The sequence below is a fragment of the Chionomys nivalis genome, chromosome 9 (genome assembly GCF_950005125.1).
Source record: "Chionomys nivalis chromosome 9, mChiNiv1.1, whole genome shotgun sequence".
Classification (NCBI taxonomy): domain Eukaryota; kingdom Metazoa; phylum Chordata; class Mammalia; order Rodentia; family Cricetidae; genus Chionomys; species Chionomys nivalis.
Genome location: NC_080094.1, coordinates 47,654,253 through 47,668,224, shown reverse-complemented (window position 1 = coordinate 47,668,224; position 13,972 = coordinate 47,654,253). Strand labels below are relative to the sequence as shown.

The window sequence follows — 13,972 nt, the reverse complement described above, 5'->3', positions numbered from 1 at the left end:
TCCCGAACTACCAGTCCCCTGATGCCTCGCGCGAGAACAGGCGGCGCGCGCACACAGTGACGCGCCAAGAGGGCAGAGCCGTGAGCCGGAGGAGGAGGAGGAGGGGGTGGGGTGGGGTTGGAGGAAGCCGGAAGTGCATCAGTCTGGGTCCGTCTGGGCGTTGCGGGATTGGGGCCTGGGATCGCTTGGCCCGGGCAGCTGAGAAGCCCGTGACCGGGCGGAGCGGCGCCATCCCGTCCCTGAGATCTACTGATCGGTGAGGAGCAGGGACTAGAGTAGGGAGGGTCACTGTGGTTTAGGTCGCACCTCAAAGTGTGGGTTCCGGATCCCGGCGGCCCCTCAGCAACCCTCTGTCCATTAATGCCTGTCTAAGTCTCCTCCGCCCCCTGCGCCAGTAGCTGACCCCAGTACCTGCGCCTGTTCATCTTGGCATGTCCACGGCCCACTTAGTCCCTTGCCCTCTCGGAGTCCTGGTCCAGCACCCCTCATCCAGAGCCCTCGGTCCCCGCCCCCCGAATTCCCGCAGTCCTTCGGTCTGTTCTCAGCCCTGGGTCCCACCCCGCAGTCTCTGGTGCGGGCCCTGACACCCCCCCGGGCCAGCTGCCCATTGCATTGCTCTCCACCCGGGTACAGACAGGCTCTGCGCGCCCCGCTGAGGTCGGCGGCCATCAGCAGTGACTGCAGAGCTACGGCGGGCGGCCCCGGGCATGTATGCCCCTGGAGGCGCAGGGCTGCCGGGAGGGCGCCGGCGGAGGAGTCCGGGAAGCAGCGCTCTGCCCAAGCAGCCAGAGCGGAGCCTGGCTTCGGCCCTGCCTGGCGCCCTGTCCATCACGGCGCTGTGCACTGCCCTGGCGGAGCCCGCTTGGTTGCACATCCACGGAGGCACCTGTTCCCGCCAGGAGCTGGGGGTCTCGGACGTGCTGGGCTACGTGCACCCGGATCTGCTGAAAGGTGAGGGCACTGAGCTTCTCCTCTCCCGGCTTGAGGGGTGGTCAGAACGGATATGGGACTGGCTGAAGCACAGATAACCCGAGGCAGTCATTTGGTAAAGGCTACAGCCTGGTTCTTGGTATTCACGCCCACCAGGTGGCTCTGTTTGGGGGTCTAGCCCCTCATGAATTCTGATTTTATTCAGCCAAGCACCTAGGTAGTCCTCACCCTCATGCTGGTCCAGAATGCTGCTGTTTTAGGTTTTTTGCCAGAGGAAGGGCCCTTATAGGTAGAGAAATAAGGTCTTAGGTATCACAATTAGCCACCCCCTTCTAACAGACCCTTGAGATGCAGAAAAGTTGTTTTGGGGTCGCTTGATTGATGGAGAAAAGAGAACTGTGATTATGACTAATTGTAAGAAATATTTTAGTATTCTGTGATAATTGGACTTATCGAAGAGGGTGCTTGTGGCCTCCCAGGGCATCAGACGTCAGTTCCATCGTCACACTCAACAGCTGAAATTTGGCTTTCCATGCCCTTACAGGTATGCCTGCCTGGCTGAGATGGTTGCTTTATTCATCTTTAGTTCTGGTTCGTTCCTGTTAGATGTGTGCAAGGTGTCTCATGAGGGCTCAAGCCCTGGAATCTGATGAAAGGGCAGCGTCCCCCTCTAAATTGGAATAAAAACACTGCTGTAGGTCTAAGCTGAAAAGCCGTGTCCCGGCACCTAGTGTTGTCTTTCTTGGTGAGTTCTCTTAACAGTTCCCTTCTCTTTGCACATTCAAGGCTTTAGAATGATTTTTTTTTTATTTATTTAATAGAGAACATGGTGGAGGCTTCTGGTTTGAGACTTCTTTTTTCACCCTCTTGCTGAGTTTGTCTCTTTAAGACCAAGGTTATGCACTAGATGGAGGCCTTTTTCTCAGCACCTGATGACACAAGGCTGTGGAGTTTGAATCTGGCTGCTTTCCCATTTCTTGCACTCACCTGCATTCAGGCCTTTTTGCATTTGATGCCATGGATGTTTCTGTTTCAGGAGCTGACTGTTTCAGACACAGACTGGGAAAGAGTTTATGATGATTGTCCTTTGTAGGTCATCCCTGGAGTGGGAGGGTCATAACGTTCAGATGGCGTGGAGAGAGGTAGTCTGATCTTACATCCTTGTTTCTGAGATCCAGGAAGAAAAGCGAAGCGAGCTCCCAAGGCTAGCCCTACTGGTCACTGATACTGCTTCCCATCTGTTGGCTAGAATAAAATGGTGCTGTCTCCTTAATTATGTTTATCCCTTGTTTTACTTCGGCTGTTGTAAAGAAGGCTCTCAAGATAAATACCCTGCCTTGGTGTACGTTCCTGTCGAAGGCGTGTTAAAATAAAAATCAGTTCTCGGTTCAAGTTTTTGTTTGTTCACAGATGCATTTGCTCTCTCTAAGAAATTATTCAGACCAATTTTGTCCTTTTCAAATATGTTGTCTTAACCTTTACATTGCATTTGCTGTGTGTTTAGATCTCTTAGCCCATGCATGGTTTGCCTGCGCTGCTCACCTCCTTGGCCATCGTAAGCCAGGATCACTTAGCTCCTGTCTATAAATAGAAGCATTGGCATTGGGACCTTGTGAGCCACTGCAGAAGGCAAGGAATCTGGTCTCTTGTAGCTTCTCTTCTGCTGCTCTCTACCTGAGTGTTTTGTGTGCCTCGTGGACCTTCAGGCATATGGTGTCCTTTGTGACTGCTGATTTCTGGTCTACCAGATATCTACCCTGGAGTCCTGGAATAGTCCAGTGCAGGAGGAAGTAGAACTGTGCTGGGCAAAAATGGTGCTTATAGATGCTTGCAGAGGGAAACACCCCTGCTGGGTTTCTGCAGGTAACAGAGTGAGGTTACCACTCTCAGAGGGCTCCAAAGCAAGCCTGTGTACCAGGCATGGAGCTAAGCACACTTCACATTTCCTTAATTTGACCCTTATTTACAAAGGCCCCAGCTCAGGGAGAGCAGGTAATGTACTAAGAGACACAGCCAGCCAATCTAAGTTACGACTCTGAAGTCCATGCTCTTCTTACCACCACCCCCTTAGTGCACTGAGTTCCTTTTTCTTTCTGTTAGAGCTGTATGAAACTTACCATTTGCTCTTCTGATTGAGTGGGGGTTTGTTGTTGTTGTATTTTGCCAGTGAAAGAAAGCTTTTATTAGGCGTGAGGAAATGCACACACACAACAAGGCACACACCAAAAAAAGACCTTTTGCAAAGCAGAAGGGAGATTTGGGAAGCCGAAGCCTCTCTTGTTGTATTTTTATCACAAGCCCAGCCAGAGCTGTGCTTTTTAGTGCCTGAACTATCTCTCAAGTTTCAGCTCAGCTTGGTGAACCTGAGGCAAAGCCACTCACCCTTGCTGTGTGACCAGGTGCATGAAGGCTTTAGCAAATGTCAGCTCAACAGATTCTGTTCTGAATCCTCTCACGTAGCTTCTCTGGGCTTAGGTCCAGAGAAGGCTTAGAAATGCCTAGACTTTTAGGCCTGAATGGCCTTTGCCTCCCTAGTGTGGCCAGCAAGGGCAGCTCCGCCACCAGCTTCAGGAAGCAGTTTTGGAGAATGAGTAAGTTGGGATTTGATGTCAGGTGACTCAAGATTGACAACAGCTACTGAAGGACAAAGGATGGAGGGCCTGTGCACCTGTTGGGTGGTGACAGATTCTGATGTCATCGCCAGGCCCTTGGGGGGCTGCTCTTGGGTGGCTTGCCTGGCACCATTGGCATCTGTAAGATGGCCCATCTGTAAGATGGCCCAACTAGTGTGCCCTGTTGGTGGTCTGTGCCAGATTGGCTGACAGCGAAGAGTTCCAGTGAGGAATGCCGAGCTGAGGAGAAGGTGCTCAGAGAGATGGGGCAGTGAGGAGTCCTCCAGCCCACAGGATCCTTAGTGAGGAAGGAGGAAAGGAAGAACAGCAGGAAGCTGGTGTGAAACCACTTTAGCTTTTCTGCTGTCAGTCCACATAGGTCAAGAGGGGGTCAACCACAGACACAGACAGGTAGATGGGAAGGGCCAGAGCATTCAAAACAAATCCAGTCCTGTGACTCACCAGTGACCTTGGTCAAAGTCAGTTCCTTAGGATCTGATTACATAGCAGCTGCCTGCTTCCCTGTTGACAGGAAGGGACAGTCAAGCAGTGTTTACCAAAATAAACAGGTCAGAATACAACTGCTGTCTATCTGGAATGGAGTGTAGAAAACCACTGGCTCAAATTTTAAGTCAAGACCCTGTCCCACGGACTGGAGAGATGGCTCAGCGGTTAAGAGCACTGACTGCTCTTCCCGAGGACCCAGGTTCAATTCCCAGCACCCACATGGCAGCTCACAACTGTCTGAAAATCCAGTTCCAGGGGATCTGACACCTTCACACCAATGCACATAAAATAAAGTTAAATAAATTAAAAAAAAAAAGACCCTGTCCCACATGGCATTTCTCTCCCACAGTAAGTCACTCATACCTACCTAGTCTTTGAGGCTTTAGTGTCTCTGGAAGGCCCCTTGGGGAAAGGAGGAGTGTTATTTGCCCTCCCTAAGAAAGGAAGTCAGGAGAAGGCTTGATCAGGGATGCTCTTGATCAGAGCTGTCTTTCTGTCTTACCTCATGCTAAGACACTGCACCCCTATTTCTCTCTGGCAGTGTTAGCACCACCCAAAGGGAAGTTCACGTTTGGCTTTCCCCTTAAGCTAGCAGTTCCCCATATGTGGGTTACGACCCTTTTGTGGGTCCACCGACCCTTTCACAAGGGTTGCCTAAGACCATTGGAAAACCAGATATTTACATTTCATTTCTTAACTGTAGCAAAATTACAGTTATGAAGCAGCAATGAAAATAATTTTATGGTTGGGGTCATCACAACATGAGGGACTATTAAAGGGTAGCAGCAACATTAGGAAGGCGGAGAACCATGGCCTTAAGCACTGTAGCTTTGGAGTAGAGGAGGGCAGTGGGAACAAACATGCTTGAATTTGGTGTCAGAAGCCTTTCCTGTCCTCCATGCAGAGCTACTCTGTTCAGTCTGCCTGAACAGGGGACTGCGTTCCCTGCTCGCACCTGTCTGTGGGGGAGGCAGGGCCTTTGAGACAGGCCATCTACTGACTTGCTGAAGATTGACTGTGGCCTGTGGTAGACCTAGTGTTTGACTAGGTATAGAGTTTTTCTGTGTTTTAACTCCTGACCAGAACTGTGCTCAGATGCCCTCGGTGCTGTAGGGGTTTAAACACCATATGAAGCCAGTTTTGCCCGACGTTCCTGTGTGAGCACTGCTCATCACTAGTGATCCACACCTTTCTGCCTTTTTGTTGTTGTTACTGCTGATGGAATTTGAGTCCTCAAGCTGCTGTTTTCATGAGCTCAGCAGCTGCTGTCTTGGATAGCGTTCATGCTAGTTCATCTGATCCTTCTTCTCAGTACACCTACTTAGAGTTTGATTGATTATCTCCATCAAGGAAATAATAAAAGCCGCCAGTGGGTGCTTAGCGGTTTCTAAGCAGCACAGTGCAGTGTCTGGGGGTCATTGTGTGATCCGGAGGAAGTCATTTAACCTTTCGGAGCCTCTGACTTCTCATTTGAGCTGTGTGATGCAGTGTCTGGGGGTCACTGTGTGACCTGGAGGAGGTCACTTTCTGACTCCTCATCTGAACTGTGTGATGACTTCCAGGGTGGCAGTCAAACTTGGCAAAGATAATGCTTGACGCATTTGTGTGCGAGCATAGGCTCCTGTACCTTCAGCCATGCTTGCCTCTAGAGAAAAGCGGGGGAAGGTGGCCTCTTTCTTGAAGCTTTTTATCTTGTGCATATCTTGTTTATTAAAATAAAAGTATTCTAAAATGTAAAGCACATAGGCGTGGATATATCAGGCGCATCTTTAATATGTTCACCCATCATCAGAAGAAACAAAAACCCGTGTCTTTGAAGCTTCTCGTGTCTCCTTCTTCACACAGAGTGCCTGGCTGCACAGAGTAATGCAGGTGAGCTGCTGCAATGTGGCCTGTGATGTCACCCCTTACACCCTGTCTCAGGCAGGCATTCTTGGTAGCATTAGAACACTGAATCCTGCCCCAGCATTCCCACATGCCATGCAGACCCCAAAAATAATTGATTCAGTTTTCGGTAATGTTCACATCAGAGCCAGGTGTCAGCCCTTGCTCCCTCAAACCTTTCTTCCTAGACCCCTCTAGAATCTTTATGCTGTTTGGAGTAGGCAGTACTGGAAGCAATGAGGGCAGATGCTAGCTTCTGGCAGAACTCATGGATAGGCAAAGTCCATGGCAGTAGGAAATCACCCAAACTGGATGCTTGGGCCGTCTGCAGTTAAGATCATAACAGATAGCTCTGAAGGCAGCCAGATGGAGGCACCTGAGTCTTGTCTGGGCTCAGCCAGCTTCTACCTGGAGAATTTTGAGTCCTAGGCTGAGTACATATGTCAGTCACAAATGCTTAGCATCTCCCACTGCTCAAGATTCCATCATGGCCAGCATCTGCTGGATTGAATTTTTTGTTGTTGGCAGTGTGTCCACCACTTAGCTTCTTGGTTTTCCTCCATCTGTCTACCTTCCTGTGGTATCTAGTACTGGTGTTTTTGGGGGACTGGAGACTTGGACTACTTGTATGGGGATTTTCTGTGCTCCCAGACCCTCTAGGAGCCTGGTACATGGTTGCAGCAGCACTTCAGTGATCGGGATATGTGCTAGAAAGTGAAGATTATCACCTTCAGATTCTGAATTTGACATCAAAATTCAAGAAAGGAGCCTGTGAGTTTGACCAGCTCTATCCAGTTTTTCCTAAATCACTCAGTGACCTATGGCCTAAATGAAAGCACTTGGCAATGGCTGAGGAAGAGGAGGAAGAGAAAAGTGAAGACTTGTTTCCTTCTTTAAACTTTTTGTTTTTGTTTTCAAGACAGGGTTTCTTTCATGTAGCCCTGGCTGTCCTGGAACTAGTTCAGGAGACAAGGCTAGCCTCGAACTCACAGAGAGCCTCCTACCTCTGCCTCCCAAGTGCTGAGATTAAAGTCATGAGCCACTACCACCTGACTCCTTTTTAAATTTTTCTTTCTTACCTCATGCTAAGACACTGCACGCCTGTTTCTCTCTGGCAGTGTTAGCACCACCCAAAGGGAAGTTCACGTTTGACTTTCCCCTTAAGCTAGCAGTTCTCCACGTGTGGGTTGCGACCCTTTTGTGGGTCCACCGACCCTTTCACAGGGGTCGCCTAAGACCATTGGAAAACCAGATATTTACATTTCATTTCTTAACTGTAGCAATTTTTGTTTTCAAGACAGGGTTTCTTTCATGTAACCCTGGCTGTCCTGGAACTAGTTCAGGAGACAAGGCTAGCCTCGAACTCACAGAGAGCCTCCTACCTCTGCCTCCCAAGTGCTGAGATTAAAGTCTTTCTCTCTTTCTTTCTTCTTTCTTTTTGGTTTTTCAAGACAGGGTTTCTCTGTAGCTTTGAGCCTGTCCTGGCACTAGCTCTTGTAGACCAGGCTAGCCCTGAACTCACAGAAATCCACCTGCCTCAGTGCTGGGATTAAAGGCGTATGCCACCACCCAGCTTCATTGATTTTTTTTTTTTTTTTTTTTTAAAGCAGGGTCTCACTATGTACTCCTGACTGGCCTAAGACTCACTATGTAGACTAGTCTCTAACTCAGAGAGCTCTGCCTGAGCAAGTCCTGGTTTTAAAGGTGGTCACCAACATGACCTGCCTTTGGCTCCTTCTTTGATCAGCTTTTATTCCATTCTGTGCTTCAGGAAGCCGTCAAAGTTTCCATAACTTTCAAAGAGATCGACAGTATTGTTAATTGAAAATTTTTAAAGAAGCTATTTAATTCCTTGTTTGGTACATGCTTGTCACCCTGGGGACTCCTTGAATGTCGCCTCTCCTGTTTTAGCGCTTCCTTTTGCTTGGTTTACTCCCCTATTTTGGTGGCATTTGCATGCTGTCGTTTCCGAGCTTTCCAGGGCTCTCATGGTGCGACTTCTTAGCTTTCCCCGCTGCCTTGCATTTCAGCTGTCTAGTCCTAATCGAAGTCTCCTCCTTTTGAGGGTGGTGATTGAGAGGGTGGTCTCAGGAAGCCCATGCTGGCTTCAGGTTTGCTAAGTAGCAGAAACTGGGCTTGGACTCTTGACCCTCATGGTAACACCTCCCAAGTGCTGGGATTACAAGGGTGAAGCACTGTTCAGCTCAGTGGCATATTTGCGTCATTGTTAGTCTTCATTACCGTCCATTTCCAAAACTTTTTCATGACCTCAAACTGAAAACTCAGAATCAACCCACACCTTGCCCTCCCTTTCTTCAGCTCCTGCAGCCACCATCTCCTCTGTGTTCGTGATTCTGACTTCTTGGTGTCTCATGAGCAGAATCACAGTGTTTGGCCTCTGTGTTTGACTTAACTTACTTCACTTAGCTCAGTGTCTCTAAGTTCCATGTCTGCTTTAGAATGAAAATGGAAGGAGTGAGTGAGTGGAGAACGGGAATTGACCACTGGCCTTGGTCTCTCTGGCTGTTCAGCTCAAGAGTCACTAGCCTTTCCCTGTTGGTGCAAAGGATCCTTTAGCAAAATAGCTGAACATGCCAGCTTGATTGTCAGGATCTTAAAACATGGTCTGAAGCTAGGTCTGGTGTAATTATAATTCCCAATACTCAGGAGGCTGAGGCAGAAGGATCATGAGTTTGAAGCTAGCATGGGCTACACGTTGAGATTGTCTTAAAAGCAAAGTGAAAGGGAGAGAGGGAGGAAAAGAAGGAGGGAGGAAAAGGTGGGCACTGGGCATGGCACTCAGTTTGTAGAGTACCTAGCATACAGGATGCCTTGGCTTGTGCCATAAAATTATGTATGGTAGCCGGGCGGTGGTGGCGCACGCCTTTAATCCCAGCACTCGGGAGGCAGAGGCAGGCAGATCTCTGTGAGTTCGAGACTAGCCTGGTCTACAAGAGCTAGTTCCAGGACAGGCTCCACAACCACAGAGAAACCCTGTCTCGAAAAACCAAAAAAAAAAAAAAAATTATGTATGGTGGTTCATGCCTGTAATTCTAGCCCTCCAGAGGTGGAGGCAGGAAGGTCACAAGTTCATGGTCATTCTCTACCCCTGCTCAGCAAGGTTGAGGTCAGCCTGAGACGCATGAGACTGCCTCCAAAAGAAATAGAGAAGAAATATACAGTCACCCTAGACTAGTTTTGTTGGAAAAAAGACTTGAGGTGTATAGGTGACTTCTGTTTGCAGCATGGAAGTCCCCTGCCTCTACCGAGCAGCTGGTGGCAGGAGCTCATACAGAGCCCCCAGGGCTTCTGGCTCCCAGAGACTGGGGGTTAGGTACACTGCCTGCCTCGGGGTGTTTCTTGGGCATAAAGCTTCCATTCTCTCTCTACAGATTTCTGCATGAACCCCCAGACAGTGCTGCTCCTGAGGGTCATTGCTGCTTTCTGCTTCCTGGGCATCCTGTGTAGTCTCTCTGCATTCCTTCTGGACGTCTTTGGGCCCAAGCATCCAGCTCTGAAGATTACTCGTCGCTATGCCTTTGCTCACATCCTCACTGGTAAGGCCAAGGTCTACTCATGTGGGAGAGGATCCCCGGGGCATAGTGGTCCATGGGATTGCTTCTCTGTGATAAGCTCTAGCCTTTCAGGGCATGGGGTGCCTTAGTGTTGGTTTCTGTCATTTGTGAATAATTTGCCTAGGACTAGAGGGAATGTTAGAATTCCACAGGAATCTCATGGCTCTCTAAAAATGACAATTGAAGTTCATAGAAATTCAGGGCTTGGTGTAAGCATGGAAGGAGTTGGGCTGTCTTGCCAGACTTCTGTGTATGGTCAGTTTCTCCCACCAAGTCTACCTCCCTGCCAGGTTTGCCTTCTCCGCTTGTATGTATCTACTTTCCTCACCCAGGCCTGGGCTGGAGTGTCAATTTGGCTTTTGATAGTGATTGACTTCAGTTCAACTCAGTGTCTAAAACTGCATGATCTTACCTGTCCTTCTCAGCACCCAGAAGTATCCAGGAGCCTTATTATCTAATTGTAAATCCCTTCTTTTCTTTTTCCCTTTTTTTGGACGGTATGGATGGTACTGGGGATTGAATCCAGGGCCTTGTGCATGTTGGGCAAGCTCCCTACCATTGAACAATAATCCTTCAAGTAGACCCTTCTAGTCAGGATGGTTGGATAACTCCTCAGTTCCAAGCCAAGAATCTCATAGCCAAGGAAGTTCTTAGGACCTTGGGCCAGACAAGTCCTCTGAGAACCGGGTGAGAGAGGCTGTGATTGATTCCTTACGCATCCTGACTGCTGATCCCGTTCTGTGCTGTCCCTCTGTCTCCCAGTCCTACAGTGTGCTACTGTCATTGGCTTTTCCTACTGGGCTTCTGAGCTCATCCTGGCCCAGCAGCAGCAGCATAAGAAGTACCACGGCTCCCAAGTCTATGTCACCTTTGCTGTTAGCTTTTACCTGGTGGCAGGAGCTGGTGGAGCCTCAATCCTGGCTACTGCAGCCAACCTCCTGCGCCACTATCCAACAGAGGAAGAAGAGCAAGCCCTGGAGCTCCTATCTGAGATGGAAGAGAATGACCCCTACCCAGCAGAGTATGAAGTCATCAACCAGTTCCAGCCACCTCCAGCCTACACACCCTAATGCCAGCCTGGGCTCTCTTCCTCAGCAGCCCTTCCCCCAGTGCCACAGCTCCTCTTACACCCAGAAGAGCCACTTCCCCCAGCAGGTCTCACCGGTAGGACCCTGACCATCTTCACCAAATCTTTCCCAGCCTTTAGGGTTGTCCATTTGTCCCTGCTCTGCAGAGCTGGGACTCTAATTTTATACAATGTACTCTTTCCCCTCCCAGAACCCTCTGCTCCTTTCCTATTCACTAGCTCCTTCTACCCAGGGATGGTCAGGCAAGTTTCCTCCCTCCGTGGGCCGTGGTTTTGGAACTGGGACTTTCCTTGGGTTGCTGCTGGTAGTGGATAGTCTCTGAGAGAGGTGCCAAAAGGGCACAAAGGGAAGGGGACTGTGCCAGGTAGGTTCACTTTGCCAGGCCCAGCATTTGTACCACTTCTGTGTGTGGGCTGACTCATTCCTTCTAGAGTGCCCTAGACCCAGCTGTCCACTTTGTGGATCCTCTGCACTTTAGCCTCTGGGCCACTCCTCATGTGTGCTCTGACTTTCTGGAGAGAAGGGATTGCTGTTGCTCTCCTGCCCTGCCCTGGCTTCTGGTGGTTGGAGCCAGGCAAGGAAGCAGAACCAGACAAGAGACTGATCCTGTTGAGGACCCCAGTGAAGGGGACTGAGTGCCCCAGCCCCTTCGTCTTTTAATGTGAGTGGTTTTAAAAGGAAAAAACAAAACAAAACCAAGCAATAGCAGCCATGCTTTCTAAAACATGGATATGGTTGTTGTTGTTCAGAAATGGAGCCCATCCCTTAGACTCTGCAATATTTTGGACCATAGCTCTCTCTAAGCCTATAGTTACTTCTCCCAGTCTCTCCAATAAAATGCAGTCTTTGTGTCCTGACTTCTTCCAGGCAGCTGTGGCTCCCTGCGGCCTTTCTGTGGAACTAGGGCCACATGGCCCCCGCGGGGCTGAGAACTATGGCCTGGCTGGCTGGCCAGCGTGGTGCTCCTCAGAACTGTGGCACTGAGATGTAACCTGGCCTCAGTTCAGGCACAGGGGCCAAGCAGGGCAGGACCCTCCACTCTCCACAGTAGTACTCCACACAGAGGTGCATCAGGTTGGTGTCAGGACCCTGTCAGATGTGCAGGCCCGACTGTAGCCTTCAGAGTCAATGTGTCCCCTAGCCTGTGACTTGGGGCTACAGCTTGCTGCATGCCCCTCTCCCCTTCTGGAATGTATGCTGGTCTTGCGGTGTGCTACTGGGCTGTTACTCTAGCTATTTTATTTGCCTTGGGTCCAATTTTATTGTTTATTTGTCTATTTTGTTGTTTTGCCTGGAGACCTGGGGCATAAGGTAGGTGGGACTTGAGAGGCCTGCAGCTTGGATCCAGATAGGCAAGCTGTTCTTGTTTATTGATGAGCTCCTTTGGAGTGAGAGTCTAGTGCTAGCTGAAAGAGAGCTGGATTACAATCTCTTCTCACCCGTAAGACAACAGACATTTTGAGCAAGAATGGAGACTGAATACAGTTACTGAACTGTGACTACAAGACTGTCACCTCCCCGTTCTTTGGCCAGAAGGAGTGGGGAATATGTGGACAAATGGCTGTGCAGATGAGGACCAAGTGTGCCCGTAAGAAAGCGTGTGCTTGGAGCCCCCTGCTGCAATGCCAAAGTGTGCCCCAGTGTGGCTCTCCCATTCTTCCAGACCTTCTCTGAGGCAAGAAAGCTGCCAGGTGAGGCCTGAGCACAAAATCAAGGAGCTAAATTAAGACCACCTTTCTGTGAAGTCCTGAGCTCATCATTGGCAGGTTTCTGAAGTGTGTAGCCAGCTCTCTCTACTGTGGCATCTGAGGGAGCAGGCCAGAAGACCAGGCACCAAACATGCATGCCAAAGTGAATGAGGACTCGCCCTGTGGACTGTTCCTTGTGATTTGGAATCCACTTTTTACTAGCTTCCCATTCCTCTAGCCTTTCTTTCTCTTTCCCCTTCCATTCTGACACTATAGTTTATCATATAAATTTCTCTGGTTGTGTTTTTCTTTTCTAGGAAAAAAAAATTAAAAGGCAAAACAAAACCTTGAAACTACAAATGAGAACACAAATTCCAGTGGCTGCCTGTCATTTTTGTCATAATTTTCCAGATGTTTGTTCTCTTCCTCCCAGAGAAGTAGGAAACATTCAGCGATGAAGCCTGTAACGGAACACAGTTAGTAGGAGCTTGGCATTTTGATCCTTCAGAGCCTCCCAGTCCTGACACCTTTCACAGAGGAAGTTCCCAAAGCCCACAGCTAGAAACAGCAGGTGCCTCTGCCCGAGATGTCTGCTACGAACCTTGAGCTGCCCTCTCTGCATGTCCTGATGAGCTGCAGAAGGGCTGTTTTCAGAGCTCTAGTGGTGCTTCCTGGAAAAAGTCTGAGAATACAAATGATTCCGGGAGCAAGACTTGCAGAGTTGCTCTTCCGGGCAGCTGATGGGTGAAACCTTAATGGCTGCCCATGCTCTCGGTTCATTCATTCTCAACCGGTCTTGGGGCCCCAGGTGTATATTTGATGAAAGCATTTAGGGCCCTCTTTGGGAAGTAGTCCATTCCTAGCAGGATACGTATCTTTCCTGGAAACTGATAATCTCATTTTGTGTCCAATAAGACATTTCTGTGAGGGCCCATTAGATTATGCACAAAACACTGAGCCCCATGAAAGAGGGTATCTGACAGGACCTTGTCTCCAGGATTGTCTTTCCTTAGCTCAGGAGACAGATTCCCCCATCAGGAAATAGTGAAATGAATAGTCTCCTGGACACCTTGGGAAAGTCCTATACTGGAGATGGGAGGCTGGTTCTAACCAAAATAATTACCAACAGCTTTCTGAAAGGAGCAGGTAGAGCTGGGTTGGTATGGGAGAGCATTTGAAGGAGCAGCCATTCCCTCTGAGGGACTGGCATGATGGCCAGGGTGTGGTGCAGAGTGAGATGGTGAAGGCCCATCTGATGTTCCTCAAGCAGCAGGAAGCCACAGGAGGGCTCCGAATACGCACTGCTGGTGGTGTGGAGGGCTGTGATGTTAAGTAAAGCACCAGAGAGTGTGGGGATTGGGGAGCAGGTGGACATGTGTGAAGGACCCTCAGGCCTGGTAGAATCGGGAGAGAGCCCAGGAACTCCAACCCCGCCACAGTGCACTAGAAGACGGGATCAGCCTTGTAACTCAAGAGGGCTTCAGAGGAGAGGCTGTGTTGTGTTCAGGATGGCAAGGAGAAGTCTTGGGAATCACAAAATGGCTGTTGTACCTAAAGGAAGGGCAGTTCTCTCCAGATAACCTCAGAATCCTCAGCTGGTTTCTTACTCAGAGATGCCCATGCCCTGGGCCATGACAGTATGGAATACAAGTTTCTGTGGGGAGACAGAAAAGAACTAATAAACTTTA

The 13,972-nt window shown here is 49.4% G+C and overlaps 1 protein-coding gene across 1 annotated transcript; it reads left to right on the top strand.

Moving 5' to 3' along the window:
* The first annotated feature begins 118 nt into the window (after positions 1 to 118).
* Positions 119 to 13,972, top strand: Tmem127 (transmembrane protein 127). Its single transcript, XM_057781716.1, has 4 exons — positions 119 to 256; positions 634 to 951; positions 9,326 to 9,490; positions 10,271 to 13,972. Exons 2-4 carry the CDS (start codon positions 708 to 710, stop codon positions 10,576 to 10,578), a joined length of 717 nt encoding a protein of 238 aa, XP_057637699.1. The 5' UTR covers positions 119 to 256; positions 634 to 707; the 3' UTR covers positions 10,579 to 13,972.

Coding starts and splice junctions, on each gene's coding strand:
- Tmem127 (XM_057781716.1), top strand. CDS start 708: ATGTATGCCCCTGGAGGCGCAGGGCTGCCGGGAGGGCGCCGGCGGAGG. Junction 952..9,325: donor GCACCCGGATCTGCTGAAAG/GTGAGGGCACTG, acceptor CTCTCTCTACAG/ATTTCTGCATGAACCCCCAG. Junction 9,491..10,270: donor CTTTGCTCACATCCTCACTG/GTAAGGCCAAGG, acceptor TCTGTCTCCCAG/TCCTACAGTGTGCTACTGTC.